Below are 20012 nucleotides of genomic sequence, written 5' to 3' on the forward strand. Positions count from 1 at the left end.
ACTGTGACTGTAGGACACTGTCATGACAGAGTCTGGTATGACCCAGCTACTTGTTTTCCAATGAATACTAAAGGACACAAAGTTTGAAAGACATACAGCTTTGGGGGGAAAAAAAAGATGTTGTTTTAGTTTTTATTTACTTTTGCTATCATTTAATTTAAAACTAATGATATTAGATTAAACAAAAAAGGAATTTCCTACCTCAGCACCTTAACTGCTAGAAAAGACTCTTCTAGGGGCTAACTAATTGCCTGTGTATTTTGTCTAGGTGTTGAGGGAAAGCTAAGAGAATGAAGGCTCTAAATTCCCAGTGGAAGCATGATATGGCGGAGCAGAGCTGGTGCTGAATTGTTCTCTCTGATGGCTCTATGGGAGTGGATAGCCCTGAGTCTTCATTGCTGGGTTTTAGCGGTTGCTGCAGTTTCGGATCAGCATGCCACAAGCCCCTTCGACTGGCTCCTCTCTGATAAGGGACCCTTCCATCGCTCACAGGAATACACAGATTTTGTGGACAGAAGCCGGCAGGGATTTAGCACAAGATACAAGATATACAGGTATGAAGCAAAGGGAAAGCAATTATAGAGCTACCTTCATTGAAAGTTGTGTGTAAATAAGTTTCTCTAAGGGAAAGTTTCAGATGGGAAAGGGTTATTATCAGAAGGGTTATTATTTACCATTCACAATAGTACTGTTTTCTTGTTATTTAAAAGTATTTCTTATAGATGTAACGAGCCATTAAACAAACAAACAAACAAATAAAAAAAAAAACCCAAGAAACTAGTAATGGTGACCAGTTGCGCATCTGTCTCAAATTCTAGGAATGTTACACTCCCTAAATAAATTCCAATTAACATTGAGGTTGAGTTTATCGTTTTAAAAAGCCAAATGTTTAAATGAATTTGAGATTCCTTTCTACCTATGCCACGCTATGTTACCTTATTTTTTTAGCCTAAATGGAAGTGGTATCTTCCGCTAGTCACTGAGAAGTTGAGTCATCTCATTCTTCTTCCCCTTAAAGGTGAAAAGGAGAAAATGGCGACGGGTTGAAAAGGAGTAGCAGATAAATGTGACATGCTAGCAAAGGCCAAGGAAAAGGAGGGGATTAAGATATAGGGCCTTTAACTTTTACTGTTCTTATATATTTGAATCTAAATAAGTTACACAAAAGGAGTCATATATTAGGTCCAACAGCCTGCCTGCTTCCCCAAGCCCAGCGAATCCATTAAATAGAGGAGTGTACAAATGGTTGCCTGACTGGATTAGATTGTATTGATCTTTGCCATAAAGAATGTTTTATGTACAGTTATCAGTTTGGGTTGTTTCTTCATGATAGAAATTTACAATTCCCAGCAACTGCTTTAGCATTTATGTAGAAGCACAACTTAGTATTGTATTTTTGTGTCTGCATCTATGTAGATACTGGTATATAAATATTTTATTTTATATTGTATGTGCACCAGAGGGCACTGTGCTTCTGGTCTGTATGTAGTCTTTTATACAGCATTGTGAGAAATTTATAAATCCTATCAGCAATGCATATTTATCACAAAACAAACTGAGGGTTGCTGGGGGGAGGGGGTTTGGCAGAAAAGACTGAAGGTATTGAACAATTTCATGAAATCACACTGCTCTGCGTGTGTGTGTGTGTGTCTGTCTGTCTGTGAGTGTGTTTAATAAGAAGTCCCTTAGTCTAAGCAGCCAGAGCATGGACACAAGTCTGTAAAAAAGATTTATCCTAATTTTAAAAAGATGACATAATACATATTAAAGATTTTCTTTCTGAAGTGCAGCAGAAAACAGTCAATATAATATGATTCTAGCTTTATTCCTGTTTACATGTGTTTGTTGGTTTAGCCAGATTTCCTTTACAAATTGCATGGAGCTACTTGAATTTAAGATTGTAAGAATGTCTAATATTTCAGCATTCTGCAAGAGGATTATTAATAGTCTTTCAAACGAACTAACCCAGAACGTGTCTCCATGATCCATTGACATCTCTACTGGGAGGTCTGAGGTGTTGTCTGGTGTGTGATTGTTTGGCTGTTTATTGGTCGATGAACTGTGAGTTGAAAACATGGCTTGACATGTCTTTAGAGGTTCTAAGTTGAATGAAAGAGACATTATTTGGATCACCATAGTGAAAGGTAATGAAAAATAATGTCTTGGGATGTGTTTGCAAAACTCATATATTCCCTTTAGGCTTTATGGGACTGTACTCTTAAAGATCTACATGAGCCCTATACCCCTCATCCTTCCTACGTTTTTGCCTTTGTGGTTCTAATAAACATGTGTTGGACTTATCTGTTTATAAACAATGGAATATAGCATCGCGTTAGCTCTGCCCGGGTCAGGCTATAACTTCTTATGTTACCTTCGATGGTTGCTCTACAGTGAACAATATAATATATTTATGAGGGTTCCTTTTGTGTCAGAACAGTGAGACATTTCATTTATCCAAATAGCATTTACCTAAATTTCAGAGAATTCTATCGACCTATGCATCCAATATAATGGGCATTATTCCTAGTGAAGTTAAACTTGTAGCTGAGATATTAGAGATTCTCAAATCCAAGGACTGAAATAGTTTTTTGCTGTTGTTTTGACTTTTAAAAGTATTTGTCATAAAAATAATTATTAGAGACTTTATCTTTTATAAATGTTTGCCCTGTTGTGCAGAATTTGTATTTAAGACACACAGAAGGAAAATTAATATTTTTCCACATTAGATGCTAGATTAATCATTTTAAAAGATCACATAATTTCAAAAAGTGATCAGCCAAGTTCTACTAGTGTTTATTATTACTGTCATAAGCTCCTTCATGTGGGGTATTGTATTGATATAGTTTCTTAAAGGCATTAGTTTTAAATGTGAACCATATTAAGACTCTTAAAATAATGAGGTAAAATCTTTTTCAATTGTTTTCATTTTATCTCCTTCTCCGGCAACATATTTTTCTTTTCACCTCAAATATACAATAGCAAGATCATAATCATTGAATATTTATTACTAGGATCATAATCAAGGCATAGAGGGGAAAAGGAAGTGCCATTATTTTTTTTTTGACAAAGTGCATGTTTTTCAACTAACAAGGCTTATATTTGTATTTTTAAACTTATAATTATAAAGAATTTTTAGATTTTTGTTCTGAAACAACATTATGACTTAAGAAAAGATCATTTTATGAGTAGATCATTGAATTGGAAGACCAAGAATGAACTTGTTAACGCTTAACTTGTTATTTGGTTAACACTAAAAGTTTGGATTTTAGCCATCTTTCAGTCTTAGCTGAAGATCAATAATAGAACCTAAGCATAGGCATTTTAAGTACCCTCACTTTTAGAAAATGGTCTATGCCTGGAGAAATTTTATCCACTCAAAAGTATAGAATAGGAGTATACTTGGTCCCTTAATATGTTGGAAACATGTGATTGGTTATTATGTTCTAAAAATACCCTTAGGCATTATGGCCACCAGCAAATGCATAATTTGTTCCAGGTCTGGAGATTCTCAATTCTTTGCATAAATTATAAGAGCTCTGGACAAGGGATTCACTTTTAATAACTCAAACTTAGAGTTACCTTGAATCACAGCTGTAAGTTCTATGTCATAAGGAGGTGATTTTTATTTCCATAAAAGAAACATATATAGATCTTCAAATATGGTGATATAAAATAAAAGATTTTGTTTGTTTGTTTGTTTTTTTGCCAAACCTCTACTATTCTTCATTTAAGCACATGTACAAATGAATCCTAGGGAAAATGATGATGCTTTTCTTAGAATCTTCCAAGATAATATAAAGATATGTCCTATTACTACAACTTAGTTTAATTCTTTGAAATAATTTTTCAAAGCAAAATTTTAGTGAGAATAGGACACAATTGAAATAAGTGCTAAATGCTGTGCTTTATTGGTTTTCATGGTCATGCTCTCTGAAAAAAAATTATATTTAAGACATGCTATGCAAAAGACAAGATAGTCTAGAAAGATAAACAAATGTATGGACATTTCATATATGACAGGAGAATATGAAATAGTGTATGTATGGGAAAGGGTGAGATTTTGAATAAATGGTATGCAATTTGAGTATCCATATGAGGAAAGCAGAAATCAGATTCTTTCTTTGTATTGTATATACAAATCTACTTAATATGGAATAAGGATCTACACAAGAAATGCAAAAATGTTGTTTCTAGAAGAAAACATATATTTCTAGAAAAAAGCATGTATTTTATAATAATGAGATATGTAAGAATTTCTTAAAACATCAGGCATTAAACATCAAAAAGATAGTGTTCAATTCAGGTGTATTAACATACATATATGTTATGTTTTAAGATATATATATGTATATATGTATATATATACATATGTATATGTATATATATAGAATCATATTGTGTGCAAATTTTTCCTGTGTTCAGTTTATCTCACTTAACATTCTGGTTTGGAGATTCATCTGTGCTGCTACTGATGGCTATGTTCCTGTTAATGAGATATATATATATATACATACATACATATATATATATATATATATACGATCACAATATGATTCTAAGAAATTCACAAAACTAAATTATATTATTTAGAGATGCATATGTAAAGATAAACCTAAAGAAAAGCCAAGAAACTACTATAACAAAAATCAAGATAGTGATTAGTTCTATGAGGAAATAAGGAGGATAGGATTTTTAGGGTAAAACATGAGGGATTCTAAGGAAAGGACGATACTGAATTTCTTAAAATAGGTGATCATTACAATGGTGTTCTTTACATTCTAAATATTTATTTTAGACAGTTATTCATATAATATTTTATATTTCACGACATAAAATATTTTTTAAGGATTTTATTTATTTATTCAACAGACAGAGATCACAAGTAGGCAGAGAGAGAGAGACGGGGAAGCAGGCCCCTGCCAAGCAGAGAGCCTGACGCAGGGCCTGATCCAAGGACCCCGAGACTACTACCCGAGCCGAAGGCAGAGGCCCAACCCACTGAGCCACCCAGGCACCCACCATATAAAATATTTTTAAAGTAACTAATTACTGTGTCAGCTTTGGATTAAAAAATAGAAATCATCAAATTAAGTTAATAAATTATTTCCTTTAATTTTTTCCACATTCAATATTTATTATTAATGTTTATTAAGCTCATAAATTTTGTTATAAGAGCAATATATACTCCATTATAGTTTAGTATCTATACACATTCATCCATTATAGTTTAGTATCTATAGTTTAGTATCTATACATACAAAATTAAAAATAAAATTTTTATTTGTTTACAAAGACCTTCCATTATTTTTATGTGATTTTTGCTATAACATTTCATTTATGGCATTATTATTATTTTAAAAATATTTTATTTCTTTATTGAGAGAGGGAGAGAGTACGCGGGGAGCAGGGATAGAGGCAGAGAGAGGGAGAAGTGGATTCCCCGCTAAGCAGGGATCCTGACTTCGGGCTCTATTCCAGGTCCTGACTTGGAGCTTGATCCTAGGTCCTAACTGAGAGCTCCATCCCAGCACCCTGAGATCATTACTTGAGCTGAAGGGATATGCTTAACTGACTGAGCCACCCAGGTGCCTCTCATTGATTATCATTATATCGATTTCAAAAAGCTAACATTCAGAGATTTTTTTTAAATTTTATTTTATTATTTTTTTTTTTTTTGGTGTTCCAAGACTCATTATTTATGCACCACGCCCAGCACTCCATGCAATACGTGCCCTCCTTAATACACTCGGAGATTTTAAACAATATGTCTACAAACAACAAACAGTAAACAATTTTATATTTCTAATTCAAATTCAATGACCATTTTACTATAATATAAAAAAAAGCCAGAAATGAAATAAGAGTCCCCATAGATAATTAACTAACTTGTTGATAGTCAAAAACCAAATCCTTCTACCACTCTGGTTTCTATGGTTCCATATGTTAGCTTTGCTCAGTAAATATATCCTTCTATCTAATATGCATTCTTTGTTGCCAGAGACTTATAAAATTGTGTACAACTATTGCATTTAAGGTTCCCAGTGTATCTGGCCTCCCCTTCTCAACAACCTTGTGTATTTATCTCACTGACTCTGAGCTTGGCCATCCACGTTGCTTCAGTCAGTGTGACGTCAGCAAGAATGATGCAGGCAATGTCTTATGAAGTGTCCAGTGGGCTTGCCCTGAATCTTACCGGAAACCACTCCGTGAAGAAGTTTCCTCTAGACCAATAGAGGAGCTGAGGCTGCATGGAGCAGAAAAGAACCAGACCAGTTGATGTTCTCTGGGCCTGATAGGTGTCAGACAGAAACAATCACTGGACAAGTAATGAGGCCATTTAAAAATATTCAGCCCAGGCCGAACTAGTAGAAAACTGAAAATACGCGAGTGACCTTAGGTATAAGAGTAGAACCATCCTGCTGGGCTCAGCCAATATTGCTCATTCATTCACAGAATCATCAAAACAAACAAACAAAACAAAAGAAAAACAACTTATTTCAAGCCTCTACGTTTGGGGAAGGTTTCCGTGTACCACATGTAATGGATGAAACTATTCTTCATCAGGAATATATATTGGACAGGTATTTATTAAAAATATTATAAATCATATAGAATGGTAAAGATAGCATTTATTATAAAGACCTTCTTTATTTGAGGATGAATACATTTAAAAAAAAAATAAAAAATAAAAAAAAAAACTAAGAGGATTCCGGCTGAAAATGTCTTCCAAATAACAATTTCAAACAAGAGCAGTCACTTTAAATTTCCTCCTAAACGACTATGAATCCATGGAAGGAGGAGGTTGAAAATTCATCATAACACAAGATTATAGCTGACACACTATTTTCTGCCAAACTAGGAGAGGCATTTCCATAGTTATAAGAATCATTGAGTAGCAATCATATTTAAATACATAAGATAGATGAAGCCAAAGAGTCTTGACAAAAGTGATAGCTACCTGAAATACGTTGGGCACGACATACTCAGCAACCTACTCAGAAGCCCAGAGTTGGGACCTAGTAGAAACTGGGCAGCCATCTCTCCACTGCAAAATCCTGCTTTGTGATATAATCAGAGTATTAAATAATTAATTTCTCTTTCTTTTTTCCCAAATTTTTATTTAAATTTCAGTTAGTTAACATGTAGTGTAATGTTAGTTTCAGATGTAGAACTTAGTGATTGAATACTTGAAGATTTCTCTTTTTCTTAAGGTGTTTGGAAATGGTGGTTATCCAAAATAATATCGTAGATAGAGAGTTACCAGTTAAGTATGACCCATATAATATGTGGGACATACTTATACTTAAAATTTTTCATTATTTATATTGCAGTTTAACGGATTGTAATGTATTTTATCCTCTCGTTCTGGTAACTCTATGAGGAAAAAGGTGATTACTGACATTGATGGTTATGTATCAATGACAAGGGCTCTCAGAAGTAAATTAGAAATAAAGAAATAGTGAGCCCTGAATGAATCAGTAGAGTTTCTCATGGACTTTTTTGTTCATTCTGTCAGAAAAATTAATGTCAGATTAACTCCTGCATTAGGTAAAGATAGCTACACACTGTTAGTTAAGCCCCAAATTCTACACACCAGTGCACTCTTCAGCAAACAAAAAGCAAGTGGGAAAAGTGACTCACATACTATCTCTTAGCAAACTCTACATATTAATAGAGCTCTCCATTTTATATTACATAAATAAAATAAGACAGTAATAGCACCTTTGGATTTGTAGTGTACAACAGAGTGCATGTAACGTTGTAGGGAGACCATGCTCACAGGAGGATAAAGGAACAAATAAAAAGCCTGGCAGAACAAAAGAAACTTAAAAATTTCCATAAAAAGTCAGTAGAAGAGATGATCTCTTTATGATTCCCCCCTCAATGTGCACATATACAAGTATTATACACATATACAATTTGTCTTCTCCATAGGTTGTAAGAAGCTGTGAAATCTACAAACAGAGGAGATGGTAAGGAAAAAATAATCTAAAAAGAAAAGGGAATTGGGTAAGATGGCATAATACTGTAGGTAAATAAAAAGTAGCAATAAAAATAAAATTCACATTAAAGATCATTACACAGTGAGTGTAAAAATTGCAAGGATGGTTGTGAAATTGCATGTAAATGTTAAAATGTAAATCTTGGAGGATACAATATTTAACATGAAAGATCATGATTAAATCATATGGGTCTATAAGCTCAACTGATAGAAATAAATATCTAGAAGAAAAGCCATGTTGAAGACAGTAAAAATCTTATAAAAATTTAAGTGAGGAATCAAAATTTATATTTACTTAAATTATAAAGTAGAACTGGTAAGAATAAGTTTAAATGTTATTGCAAACCTTAAGGGTAAGACAAATGGATACAAAATCATCATATATATCTTAAAATTTACTGCTACATATAAAAACAAACATAAAAAGTAAAAAGAAAAAAGAAAATGATAAATATAACTTAAGACAAGGGGACTTCAGAAAACCAAACATATGGTTAATGTAATGCATGTATTATGTCAAGGTCTAAACATAATTACTGTATTTGGATTAAAACATATATTTGAATATGCTATTAGCAGTTACCTAAAACAAAATTACCCCAACATAAAAGCCAAAAAGATGATCAATTAATTCTCTTACAATCCATAAAATACTATCTAATGAATGATATATTATACTAGACCTTTTAAAGGAAGTTAAAAAAAATAACTGTCACATGAGATTTTAGTCTTCTTATTCTTCGTGGATGAAACTGATCACACACACACAGACATACACACAACACAAGCAGTGTAGGATTGGGAAAGAGCAGATAACTTGAGTATGGAATCTAGTACAATTGTATCATATATAGAGTTGTACATGTTGAACATGTGATGCTAAATGTGATCTACTTCTTAAACACATATGTGGAATATTTATGAGATTTTATTTATTTTGGTGCAAGCAAAAATTTTCAAAATAATACATCCCTACATTTTAGAATTTTGAAATCTTACCACATCACCTTAAAACTAATTATTTGAATATAAATTTAGAGAAATTAATTTAACTATTTGCTCTTAAAAATGAAAATTCAGATTTAATAACATTTAATATGGTTTTATTTTAAAATATATTTAATACTATGAAAAATTGTTTATACTTTTTCAAATATAAAGTTAAATAAAACAGACAAAAACTCCAAAACTCAAAAATAGAAAGTAGGGCTCAAATGATTTCTATATGATTTTACTTTTTAAAAATATAAATATGTGGAGTATAAAGATTAGATGTAAATGTATCTGTTTGCTTTATCTCTGGTTAAAAAAATTTTTTTTTAATTTTTAATTTTTTATAAACATATAATATATTTTTATCCCCAGGGGCACAGGTCTGTGAATCACCAGGATTACACACTTCACAGCACTCACCATAGCACATACCCTCCCCAATGTCCATAACCCCACCCCCCTTCTCCCAACCCCCCTCCTCCCAGCAAGTCTCAGTTTGTTTTGTGAGATTAAGAGTCACTTATGGTTTGTCTCCCTCCCAATCCCATCTTGTTTCATTTATTCTTCTCCTACCCCCCCTTAACCCCCCATGTTGCATCACCACTTCCTCATATCAGGGAGCTCATATGACAGTTGTCTTTCTCCGCTTGACTTATGTCGCTAAGCATGATATGCTCTAGTTCCATCCACATTGTACCAAATGGCAAGATTTCATTTCTTTTGATGGCTGCATAGTATTCCATTGTGTATATATACCACATCTTCTTGATCCATTCATCTGTTGATGGACATCTAGGTTGTTTCCAAAGTTTGGCTATTGTGGACATTGCTGCTTTAAACATTTGGTTGCATGTGCCCCTTCGGATCACTACGTTTGTATCTTTAGGGTAAATACCCAATAGTGTAATTGCTGGATCATAGGGTAGTTCTATTTTCAACATTTTGAGGAACCTCCATGCTGTTTTCCAGAGAGGTTGCACCAGCTTCCATTCCCACCAACAGTGTAGGAGGGTTCCCCTTTCTCCACATCCTCGCCAGCATCTGTCATTTCCTGACTTGTTTATTTTAGCCATTCTGACTGGTGTGAGGTGGTATCTCATTGTGGTTTTGATTTGTATTTCCCTGATGCTGAGTGATATGGAACACTTTTTCATGTGTCTGTTGGCCATCTGGATGTCTTCTTTGCAGAAATGTCTGTTCATGTCCTCTGCCCATTTCTTGATTGGATTATTTGTTCTTTGGGTGTTGAGTTTGCTAAGTTCTTTATAAATTTTGGACACTAGTCCTTTATCTGATATGTCGTTTGCCAATATCTTCTCCCATTCTGTCAGTTGTCTTTTGGTTTTGTTAACTGTTTCCTTTGCTGTGCAAAAGCTTTTGATCTTGATAAAATCCCAATAGTTCATTTTTGCCCTTGCTTCCTTTGCCTTTGGCGTTGTTCCTAGGAAGATGTTGCTGCGGCTGAGGTTGAAAAGGTTGTTGCCTGTGTTCTCCTCAAGGATTTTGATGGATTCCTTTCTCACATTGAGGTCCTTCATTCATTTAGAGTCTATTTTTGTGTGTGGTGTAAGGAAATGGTCCAATTTCATTTTTCTGCATGTGGCTGTCCAATTTTCCTAACACCATTTATTAAAGAGGCTGTCTTTTTTCCATTGGACATTCTTTCCTGCTTTGTCAAAGATTAGTTGACCATAGAGTTGAGGGTCTATTTCTGGGCTTTCTATTCTGTTCCATTGATCTATGTGTCTGTTTTTGTGCCAGTATCATGCTGTCTTGATGATGACAACTTTGTAATAGAGCTTGAAGTCCGGAATTGTGATGCCACCAACTTTGGCTTTCTTTTTCAATATTCCTTTGGCTATTCGAGGTCTTTTCTGGTTCCATATAAATTTTAGGATTATATGTTCCATTTCTTTGAAGAAGATGGATGGTACTTTGATAGGAATTGCATTAAATGTGTAGATTGCTTTAGGTAGCATGGACATTTTCACAATGTTTATTCTTCCAATCCAGGAGCATGGAACAGTTTTCCATTTCTTTGTGTCTTCCTCAATTTCTTTCATGAGTACTTTATAGTTTTCTGAGTATAGATTCTTTGCCTCTTTGGTTAGGTTTCCTAGGTATCTTGTGGTTTTGGGTGCAATTGTAAATGGGATGGACTCCTTAATTTCTCTTTCTTCTGTCTTGTTGTTGGTGTAGAGAATTGCAACTGATTTCTGTGCATTGATTTTATATCCTGACACTTTACTGAATTCCTGTACAAGTTGTAGCAGTTTTGGAGTGGGGTCTTTTGGGTTTTCCACATATAGTATCATATCATCTGCGAAGAGTGATAGTGTGACTTCTTCTTTGCTGATTTGGATGCCTTTAATTTCCTTTTGTTGTCTGATTGCTTAGGCTAGGACTTCTAGTACTATGTTGAATAGCAGTGGTGATAATGGACATCCCTGCCGTGTTCCTGACCTTAGTGGAAAAACTTTCAGTTTTTCTCCATTGAGAATGATATTTGCAGTGGGTTTTTCATAGATGGCTTTGATGATATTGAGGTATGTGCCTTCTATCCCTACACTTTGAAGAGTTTTGATCAGGAAGGGATGCTGTACTTTGTCAAATGCTTTTTCAGCATCTATTGAGAGTATCATATGGTTCTTGTTCTTTCTTTTATTGATGTGTTGTATCACATTGATTGATTTGTGGATGTTGAACCAACCTTGCAGCCCTGGAATAAATCCCACTTGGTCGTGGTGAATAATCCTTTTAATGTACTGTTGAATCCTATTGGCTAGTATTTTGGTAAGAATTTTCGCATCTCTGTTCATCAAGGATATTGGTCTATAGCTCTCTTTTTGATGGGATCCTTCTCTGGTTTTGGGATCAAGGTGATGCTGGCCTCATAAAATGAGTTTGGAAGTGTTCCTTCCATTCTATTTTTTGGAACAGTTTCAGGAGAATAGGAATTAGTTCTTCTTTAAATGTTTGTTAGAATTCCCCCGGGAAGCCGTCTGGCCCTGGGCTTTTGTTTGTTTGGAGTTTTTTGATGACTGTTTCAATGTCCTTACTGGTTATGGGTCTGTTCAGACTTTCTGTTTCTTCCTGGTTCAGTTGTGGTAGTTTATATGTCTCTAGGAATGCATCCATTTCTTCCAGATTGTCAAATTTTTTGGCGTAGAGTTGCTCATACTATGTTCTTATAATTGTTTGTATTTCTTTGGTGTTAGTTGTGATCTCTCCTCTTTCATTCATGATTTTATTTATTTGGGTCCTCTCTCTTTTGTTTTTGATAAGTCTGGCCAGGGGTTTATCAATCTTATTAATTCTTTCAAAGAACCATCTCCTAGTTTTGTTGATTTGCTCTATTGTTTTTTTGGTTTCTATTTCATTGATTTCTGCTCTGATCTTTATGATTTCTCTTCTCCTGCTGGGCTTAGGGTTTGTTTCTTGTTCTTTCTCCAGCTTCCTTTACAAAAGTTGCTTGTAAATACTCTTTAAAAAGTAAAATCCAAAAGTCTTTTATATTACTCTGTATTTATACAAAGTTAAACATCAATTTTGTAGTATTCCCCTACATACCACTCAAATTCTTTTCTATTTCTTATATGTTCTATTAAAGAGTCTGTAATGGAAGGAAGCTATTTTTCCTAGTTGGTTGACTTTCTACAAATCATTCCATTAGTCTGTTAGTACCCTTTACCATGCAATGATAAATTAGGGAGAATGTTCTAGATAATAATTTTATACATAAAAAAAATAATTTTATACATAAATAACCTAAATTTATTTGATATTTGATATTTATTCAACAACTCTATTTAACTACATCTCTAAGTTTGAGATTAAACCATAATAAATTGAAAATTTTATTATTTAATTCTATTAACAATTGAATATACAATGAATTCATATTTTAAGTATCTTTTAGCTGTCATTGGGAAAATTTTAGTAAGAAATAAAATCAAAATATTAATTCAGGGTTTTGGAGTTATAATTGACTTTCAGAAAAGCCAATTCTTAAAGGAGATTGTATATAATCTTATAACTATAAATAAAAGGCATTCTTTGTTATAATTTCTATAATTTGTAAGTAATAATTTTTAGTCTAATAATACATTCATGTTCACTGCTATTAAAATGAAAAAATGAACAGGACTGACAGTTCATACAATTATATACAGAAGAGGAAATAACAATGATGATTCTTGGCATTCAAACAAAGAATTTATTTGATTATTTTGCCCTCTCTAGTTCCACCTTACCAAATCCTTCAGTGTCATTATCTCTGTGGTCTTCTTCCAAATAAAATTGTCCAAATTATCAGTATTGTTTTCTTTTGATATCACTGTTCTGGGGCTTTTGAATTGTTAATTTTTTTTTTTTTTTTAATCAAGCACTAGTCTAAAAATACAAGGTTTAAAAATTGGAGGGGGAAAAACGAGTAATAATCCTTTTTCTAGGCTTTTTTTGTCTATTTAAATGGACTGTTATTTTAAAAAGCCATTTACATTATATTTTTCATTGTAAGTAAGGAAAGGTCCTAAATAACATTTATTATGCCTTTTTCTGCCTTAATATAAAACAAAGCAATTGCCATTTAATTACAATATTAAAAAAATCTAACTTTTAAATATTAGCTAAAAGATATAATACTAAGATATTATCTCTTTTACTTTAATAAACATGTAATGTGAACCATGGCAAAAGATTAGACCCTTACCTTCAAATTGTACTTTCCAAAGTTAAAGCTAAAATTTGTACTGAGTACTTGTACTTTGTAATAGATTTTAATTAATATCTATATTTAGACCATTCTTTAATGGAAGTAGCGTTTTTTAATTTTTTTGAGATTATTTTTTCTAGAAATTGCTTATTTTCCCCTTTATTTTCAGTTAGAATCACAATGAAATAATCTGCCTTAGGATGTAAGAATCATCCAGTAAATTTCCTTCAGCTTCGAGAAGAGTCTTACCATCAATTAATTAGTAATATTTAACCCTGAAATTTGCTTCTCAGACTAAAGTGGCATATGATAATATGTAGATGTCCAACAAATTTAGTTGAAAAAAATTACACAAAGGATGTTCATATATATACTTTTTATTGATGTATAACTGACATACAATACTATATTGGTTTCATGGGTGCAAAATAGTGATTACTATAATTCTGTGTTATGAGACGCTCATTATAGTTAATGTAATTACCAACTGTCACCATAGAGTTATTATGATATTATTAATTATATACCCTATGTTGTACTTTAAATCCCCATGATTTATTCCCATACCCCCTTCCCTCTGGCAACCACTGGTTTGTTCTATTTATGTGTCTATTTGTTTTTGTTTCCTTGCTTGTTTGTCTTGATTTTTAGATTCCACATGTACGTGAAATTTTATGGGTATTTGTTTTTTTCTGTCAGACTTATTTTACTTAACATAATGCCCTCTAGGTCCATTCATCTTGTCACAAATGGGAAGATTTCAATTTTATGACTGGGTAGTATTGCATTGTAAGTGTATATCACATCTTCATCCATTCGTATATGGATGGACACTTAAGTTACTTCAATATCTTGACTATTGTAAATAATCCTGCAATAAACATAGGGGTGCATATGTCTTTTTGAAAGTATTTTTATTTTCCTTATGTAAATACCCAAAAGTGATATTACAGGTTATAAGTAGTTTTATTTTTAATTTTTTGAGGAAACTCCCTACTGTTTTTCAGCGTCTGCATCAGTTTACATTCCTACCAAGAGTGTGTGAGGATTTCCATTTTTTCCATATCCTTGTTAAAACTTACTATGGTTTTCTTTGTTGTTGTTTTATTTTTTTATTTTTTTTGTGTGTGTTTTTTTTGACACTAGTCATGTTGACTGGAATCTGATGATGGCTCATTGTGGTGTTGCTCTACATTTCCTCAATGATCTGTGATGCTGAGCATCTTTTCATGTGTCTCTTGGCCATCTGTATGTCCTCTTCAGAAAAATGCTTTCAGGTCCTCTACCCATATGTTCTTAATATTGCTTTCATCTATTTCTCTAAATCTTCTGGTTAACAAAGGCAGTTTAAAAAGCACTCTATTATGTCAAAATAGGAAAATATTAATAAACCATTTTAGTTTAAGTGTAAAAGCTAATAACCTTGAGTATAGTCAAAAGAGAAATTTTTATTCTTTTCAGTATTATTAAAAAATTACTAAAGGTTCTCTGACTGTTTTATTTGTGGTCAAGAAACAGAAGCTTCCACGATATTAGAAAGTACAGTTGATCCTTGAATGACATAGGTTTGAAATGTGCAGGTCCACATATATGTGACATATATATGACAGATTTTTTTTTTCAGTGAAGTACTATAAGTTTATTATCTCTTATGATTTCTTTAATAACACTTTCTTTTCTCTAGCTTACTTTATCATAAGAATGCAGTATATAATACATATACAAAGTATTTGTTAGTCACCTATTTATGTCAGATATAAGGCTTTCAGCCATGGGTAGGCTATTAGAAGCTAAGTTTTGGAGAAGCCAAAAGTAATACAGAGATTTTCAGCTGTGTATGGGGTCAATGCCCTTAACTCTCCCATTACTCAAGAGTAATATATATATATACATATATATAGAGAGAGAGAGAAAGAGAGAGAGAGAGAGACATGATTACTTTTTGTGTCAGTCTTCCCTTTTTAAAAGTAATTTCCTCCCCTTTCCATATATGTACAGACTACTCATTCTCTTCATTTTCAATTCAATTGAAAAGAGGCAAAGAGAATGGCTTTACCACACATTTGCATGTCCTTTTCCTGGTAAACATTTCTCAGGCTGCTCGCTTAAATGGATATTAGCAGCTTACTAATTAAACTGTCTTTCCTGTCAGCCTGAAATTAGCAAAGGCTCTGCATTGCTGCAGCCTTGTGTGCTCTCTTTTCCTAAAGACATGCACTACTATCATCCCAAAACATAATAGAAAATCAGATTTAAATAAATATATCTGATTAAAATGTATAAAGTATTTCCTCACAATATATAATCTTTAAAAGATTAACTACTATATGAAGAGTGATTTTTCAGTTACCACTAAATTCATCACACATAAAAATACTTTTCCTGGTTTATTATAAAAAACAGATAATTTATTTTTTGGAATTATCTTTTCAGAAGTAAGATTTTTTAAATATTAAATTAAAGATTTTAATGAATAAAAATGTCCTTAAAATCCTTCTACTCAAATTATTTTGGTTCTACTGGATGCTCTTTGTCATGTCATTGTTTGACATGTGTGTTCATATCTCGTGTAATATAAAAACATTTTTAGTCATGTGACAAATCTGTGGAGAATTTTGTTTTTGAACATTATAATCTGTCACCTTGTTTTATTTCAGATCTTCATATTTCAAAAAAATGTCCTCTATATATTCATCTGTATTACCGATAATTTTAGCTGAATAAGAGTAAAAATAGATCTCTCAATCACATCTTGAGAAACCCTCCCGCAACTAGATACATTTCAAATTTTGTAACTGTTCAAAGTTCTTTATCAGCAGTTTGAAAATCTCAAAGCTCTGACAACAAGCCATTCTCTCATAGGTCACATGACTTGAAAACTTTCCCTGACCTGGGCAGATGTGAAACTATTTATAGTTTTTGTTTTTGTACTTAATGCAAATATTCATATGTTTCATTGCGGGGATATTGATGTATTTGATAAGTGGTTGATGCCCTTCAACTGGACATATTACAAAACATACATAATTGCTGCCTTATTTTTCCTCTAAAATCTGAAAATCTAGGGGCACCTGGGTGGCTCAGTGGGTTAAAGCCTCTGCCTTCAGCTCAGGTCATGATCCCAGGGTCCTGGGATCGAGCCCCATATTGGGCTCTCTGCTCCGCGGGGAGCCTGCTTCCTCCTCTCTCTCTCTCTCTCTGCCTGCCTCTCTGCCTACTTCTGATCTCTGTCAAATGAATAAATAAAATCTTTAAAAAAAAAAAGTATAAAAAATAAATAAATAAAATAAAATCTGAAAATCTCTGAATTAAGATGCATTTAGCCCCAAAGGCTTCAGGTAGAGCACTTTGGATCTATGTTAACCTCCATGCTTCTCCCCAGCTTCTGCATTAGGATAATATTTTTGACCACGTTAAATACAAACAGCGCATTTGGATCCCACAAAGTATGTTTTAGTGTCTCAGGTATGTTTGGGGAGTACTTACAGGTCCACATGGAAGGCCACGGAGAGGGTGGGCTTGGATATACTGTCAGGAATGGCTTAGAGTACAGGGGATTCAGGTGGGAGCCACTGCTGCAGCAATCACTCTTCCCAGGGAAAGCGCTGTCACCAAGGATCTTAGGAGTTATATGGGACCAGCAGTGTCTTCCTGCGATGAGAAATACTTGCATGCCACCCTAAGCCCCCAGTCCCTAACTCATCTGTAGAAAGTCTGGCTCGTGCCACATAACTACTAAACCCCATTTCTCCTCAACACATTTCCTGATAACCCTTAAAAATTTCACAGAATACCAACTGGTTTGTTGATCTATTAGGTTAACAAGCGCATCTAAGGAGGAAATTAAATACATTTTTTCTATTCTTACCCAAACATAAAAAATTCAATCTAGGGCACTCCTTTTTCATTTTAAATATTGAAATTATATTCATAAATTCTTATTTTTAAGTTGTGACCTTATAATTCTTATGTTCTATTGAAACGTTATTTAATCTTTTTTTAGTTGATCTTTAAGTAAGGAGTTAAATCACTTGTTTTTGGCATTATATTAATTTAATCCCACTGTATGAATGGAGAGGTAAAGACGACTCACACTAGGATAAAGAAAAGATGAATTGGCATTATAGAACTAAGAACTATAGAACTTCAGGCCTGCATTTATCATTTACCTTCTGTGTAAACCTGAAATGTATATCACCCCTCTGTTCCTCTGAGTCTTCATGTCATAAATGGGAATGACAGAAAACACAATGAGCTTATTTCTCACTTTGAAATTTAATTGAAACAAAGTTCTCACTCATCATCTTTCTTACAGAAGCTATTTTATAATGTTAATAATTAGGGTTTATCATTGTATACAGAAATTGAATGTAAATGTATATACTATGCCACAGAACTGGCTGCATATTTTTATTTAGGATTAATATTTGAATTTGTTTTGAATATAAGTTTATGATTTAAAGAATTCTACTTAGTGAACACTATGTCTGAATATAAAAACTTCAGATTTTTCTAGAAAATAATTTCTAAAATTCATGTATAATATTTCAAGATAAGCAATCTAAGTTGCTTCTAAAAGAACAATGGTATTTAAGGAATGTACACTACATGAATAAAAAATTAAATCTATTGGATGGCAAAGAAACTTCCTGTGTTGCCTCTGCCATGATAATTTAGTGTTTTTATTTTATAAAAATTCCAAATATTTGCTTCCCATAATCTAAACATTCACAGAATACATTTTCTATTATATTATAGCTTTCAAAAATATTGTGTTTGATATCTGCAGTAGTATCTACTACTAAGTGTAGTCTAGTAAGATTCTTGAATGTTACTTTAGTATATTTTAGATCAAATGGGCTATTCAAAGTATTTTTCTAAAAAAAAAAATGAGGCATCATGAGTATTCCCTTCCTTTCACTAATAGGAAAATAATCAAAAATATAATAAACAATGTGCCCATGACATAGGAACTTAACGTCTTGAGTCCTGTTTTTGCCTTTACTTATCTCCAGTTCCCTTATTAGAGCAAATAGGATCATTGTTGATATGATATGAACTTAATATTATATTTCCTAAGGACAGATTCTCTACCTCTATTTCTGGCATCTTAACCATGTTCATACTTTAATCTTTCACTGGCACTGTTCACTGTTGGGCTTTTCTATTTAGGTCTTAGTTTATCAAGTTATCTCCCTTCTGTTTCTGGCCTTAGTAATACTCCTAAAATAGATCATCACACAGTTCAATATCTTTCTACCATTAACTTATTCAAAACAAACACACATGCAAACACAGAACTTTTTATAAAAACTAATAATGAACTGGCATTTTTCCTGCCTTGAAATAAGCTTTTTTAAAAAAAGTGAGGTATGATGACATATAACATTATATTAGTTTCTGGTATACAACATAATGGTTCAATATTTGTATGCATTGCAAAATGATAACCACAGAAAGTCCATCAACATCTGTGACCATATCTAGTCATAAAATTTTATTTTCTTGTGATGAGAACTCTTAAGATCCACCTTCTTAGAACCTCCGCACAGAAAATATAACAATATTAACCATAGTTACCATGTTGTACGTTACTCTTGATCTGGTTGTTAACACCTGCCTTGTTTGGTTAAATATGAAAGAGTCTTATGCCATGCTTGTGTTATTTTAAACTTCAAAATAAATTAAAATGGGAAACTCAAGCCACGTTGGGTGCTAGGATTATATAAAAAACATCTTATGTTAATATATTCAATTGATGTTGAAATACTCTTCATTTCTTCTTCATTATATCTTCATGTGAGCAATATACCTACTTATGAGCAACACATTTTCCACTCCTAGAAATATGGAAGGTAGAATACAAGGTAAGTCACTTTCCTTTTTATGTCTGTTGCCCTGAATTATTTCAGAGCCAAAAGGGAAGACACAGATTCACTTGCGTCCCCATCCCCTTCTGTGCCATCTCGCACACATACCACCAGAATTCTGAAAATGGTATTGTTAAACAGAGTAGATAGATGTAGCTAGAGAGTGTTACGCGAAGTGAAACAAGTCAGAGAAAGACAAGTACCATATGATTTCACTCATACGTAGAATTTAAGAAACAAAACAAATGAATATACTGGGGAGGGGGAAGAAAGGAAAACCAAGAAACAGACTCCTAACTATAGAGAACAAACTGAGGGTTACTTGGGAGGGGGGAATGTGTTAATAGTTGATGGGTATTAAGGAATATACCCAGGAGTGAGCACTGGGTGTTGTAAGTAAGTGATGAATCACTAAATCCTACACCTGAAACTA

General features: G+C 33.0%; 1 protein-coding gene across 8 annotated transcripts in view; it reads left to right on the top strand.

Moving 5' to 3' along the window:
• The window catches only part of BRINP3 (BMP/retinoic acid inducible neural specific 3), a 402430-nt gene that overhangs the window by 24670 nt on the left and 357748 nt on the right, over nucleotides 1-20012 (top strand). For all 8 annotated transcript variants that reach the window (XM_032318837.1, XM_032318835.1, XM_032318838.1 and 5 more), the window contains exon 2: nucleotides 269-554. In XM_032318837.1, coding sequence (XP_032174728.1) covers nucleotides 319-554 — 236 coding nt within the window. In that variant the 5' untranslated portion in view covers nucleotides 269-318. The remainder of the gene's footprint in view (nucleotides 1-268; nucleotides 555-20012) is intronic.

This window comes from Mustela erminea, chromosome 17 (assembly GCF_009829155.1).
Source record: "Mustela erminea isolate mMusErm1 chromosome 17, mMusErm1.Pri, whole genome shotgun sequence".
Taxonomy (NCBI): Eukaryota; Metazoa; Chordata; class Mammalia; order Carnivora; family Mustelidae; genus Mustela; species Mustela erminea.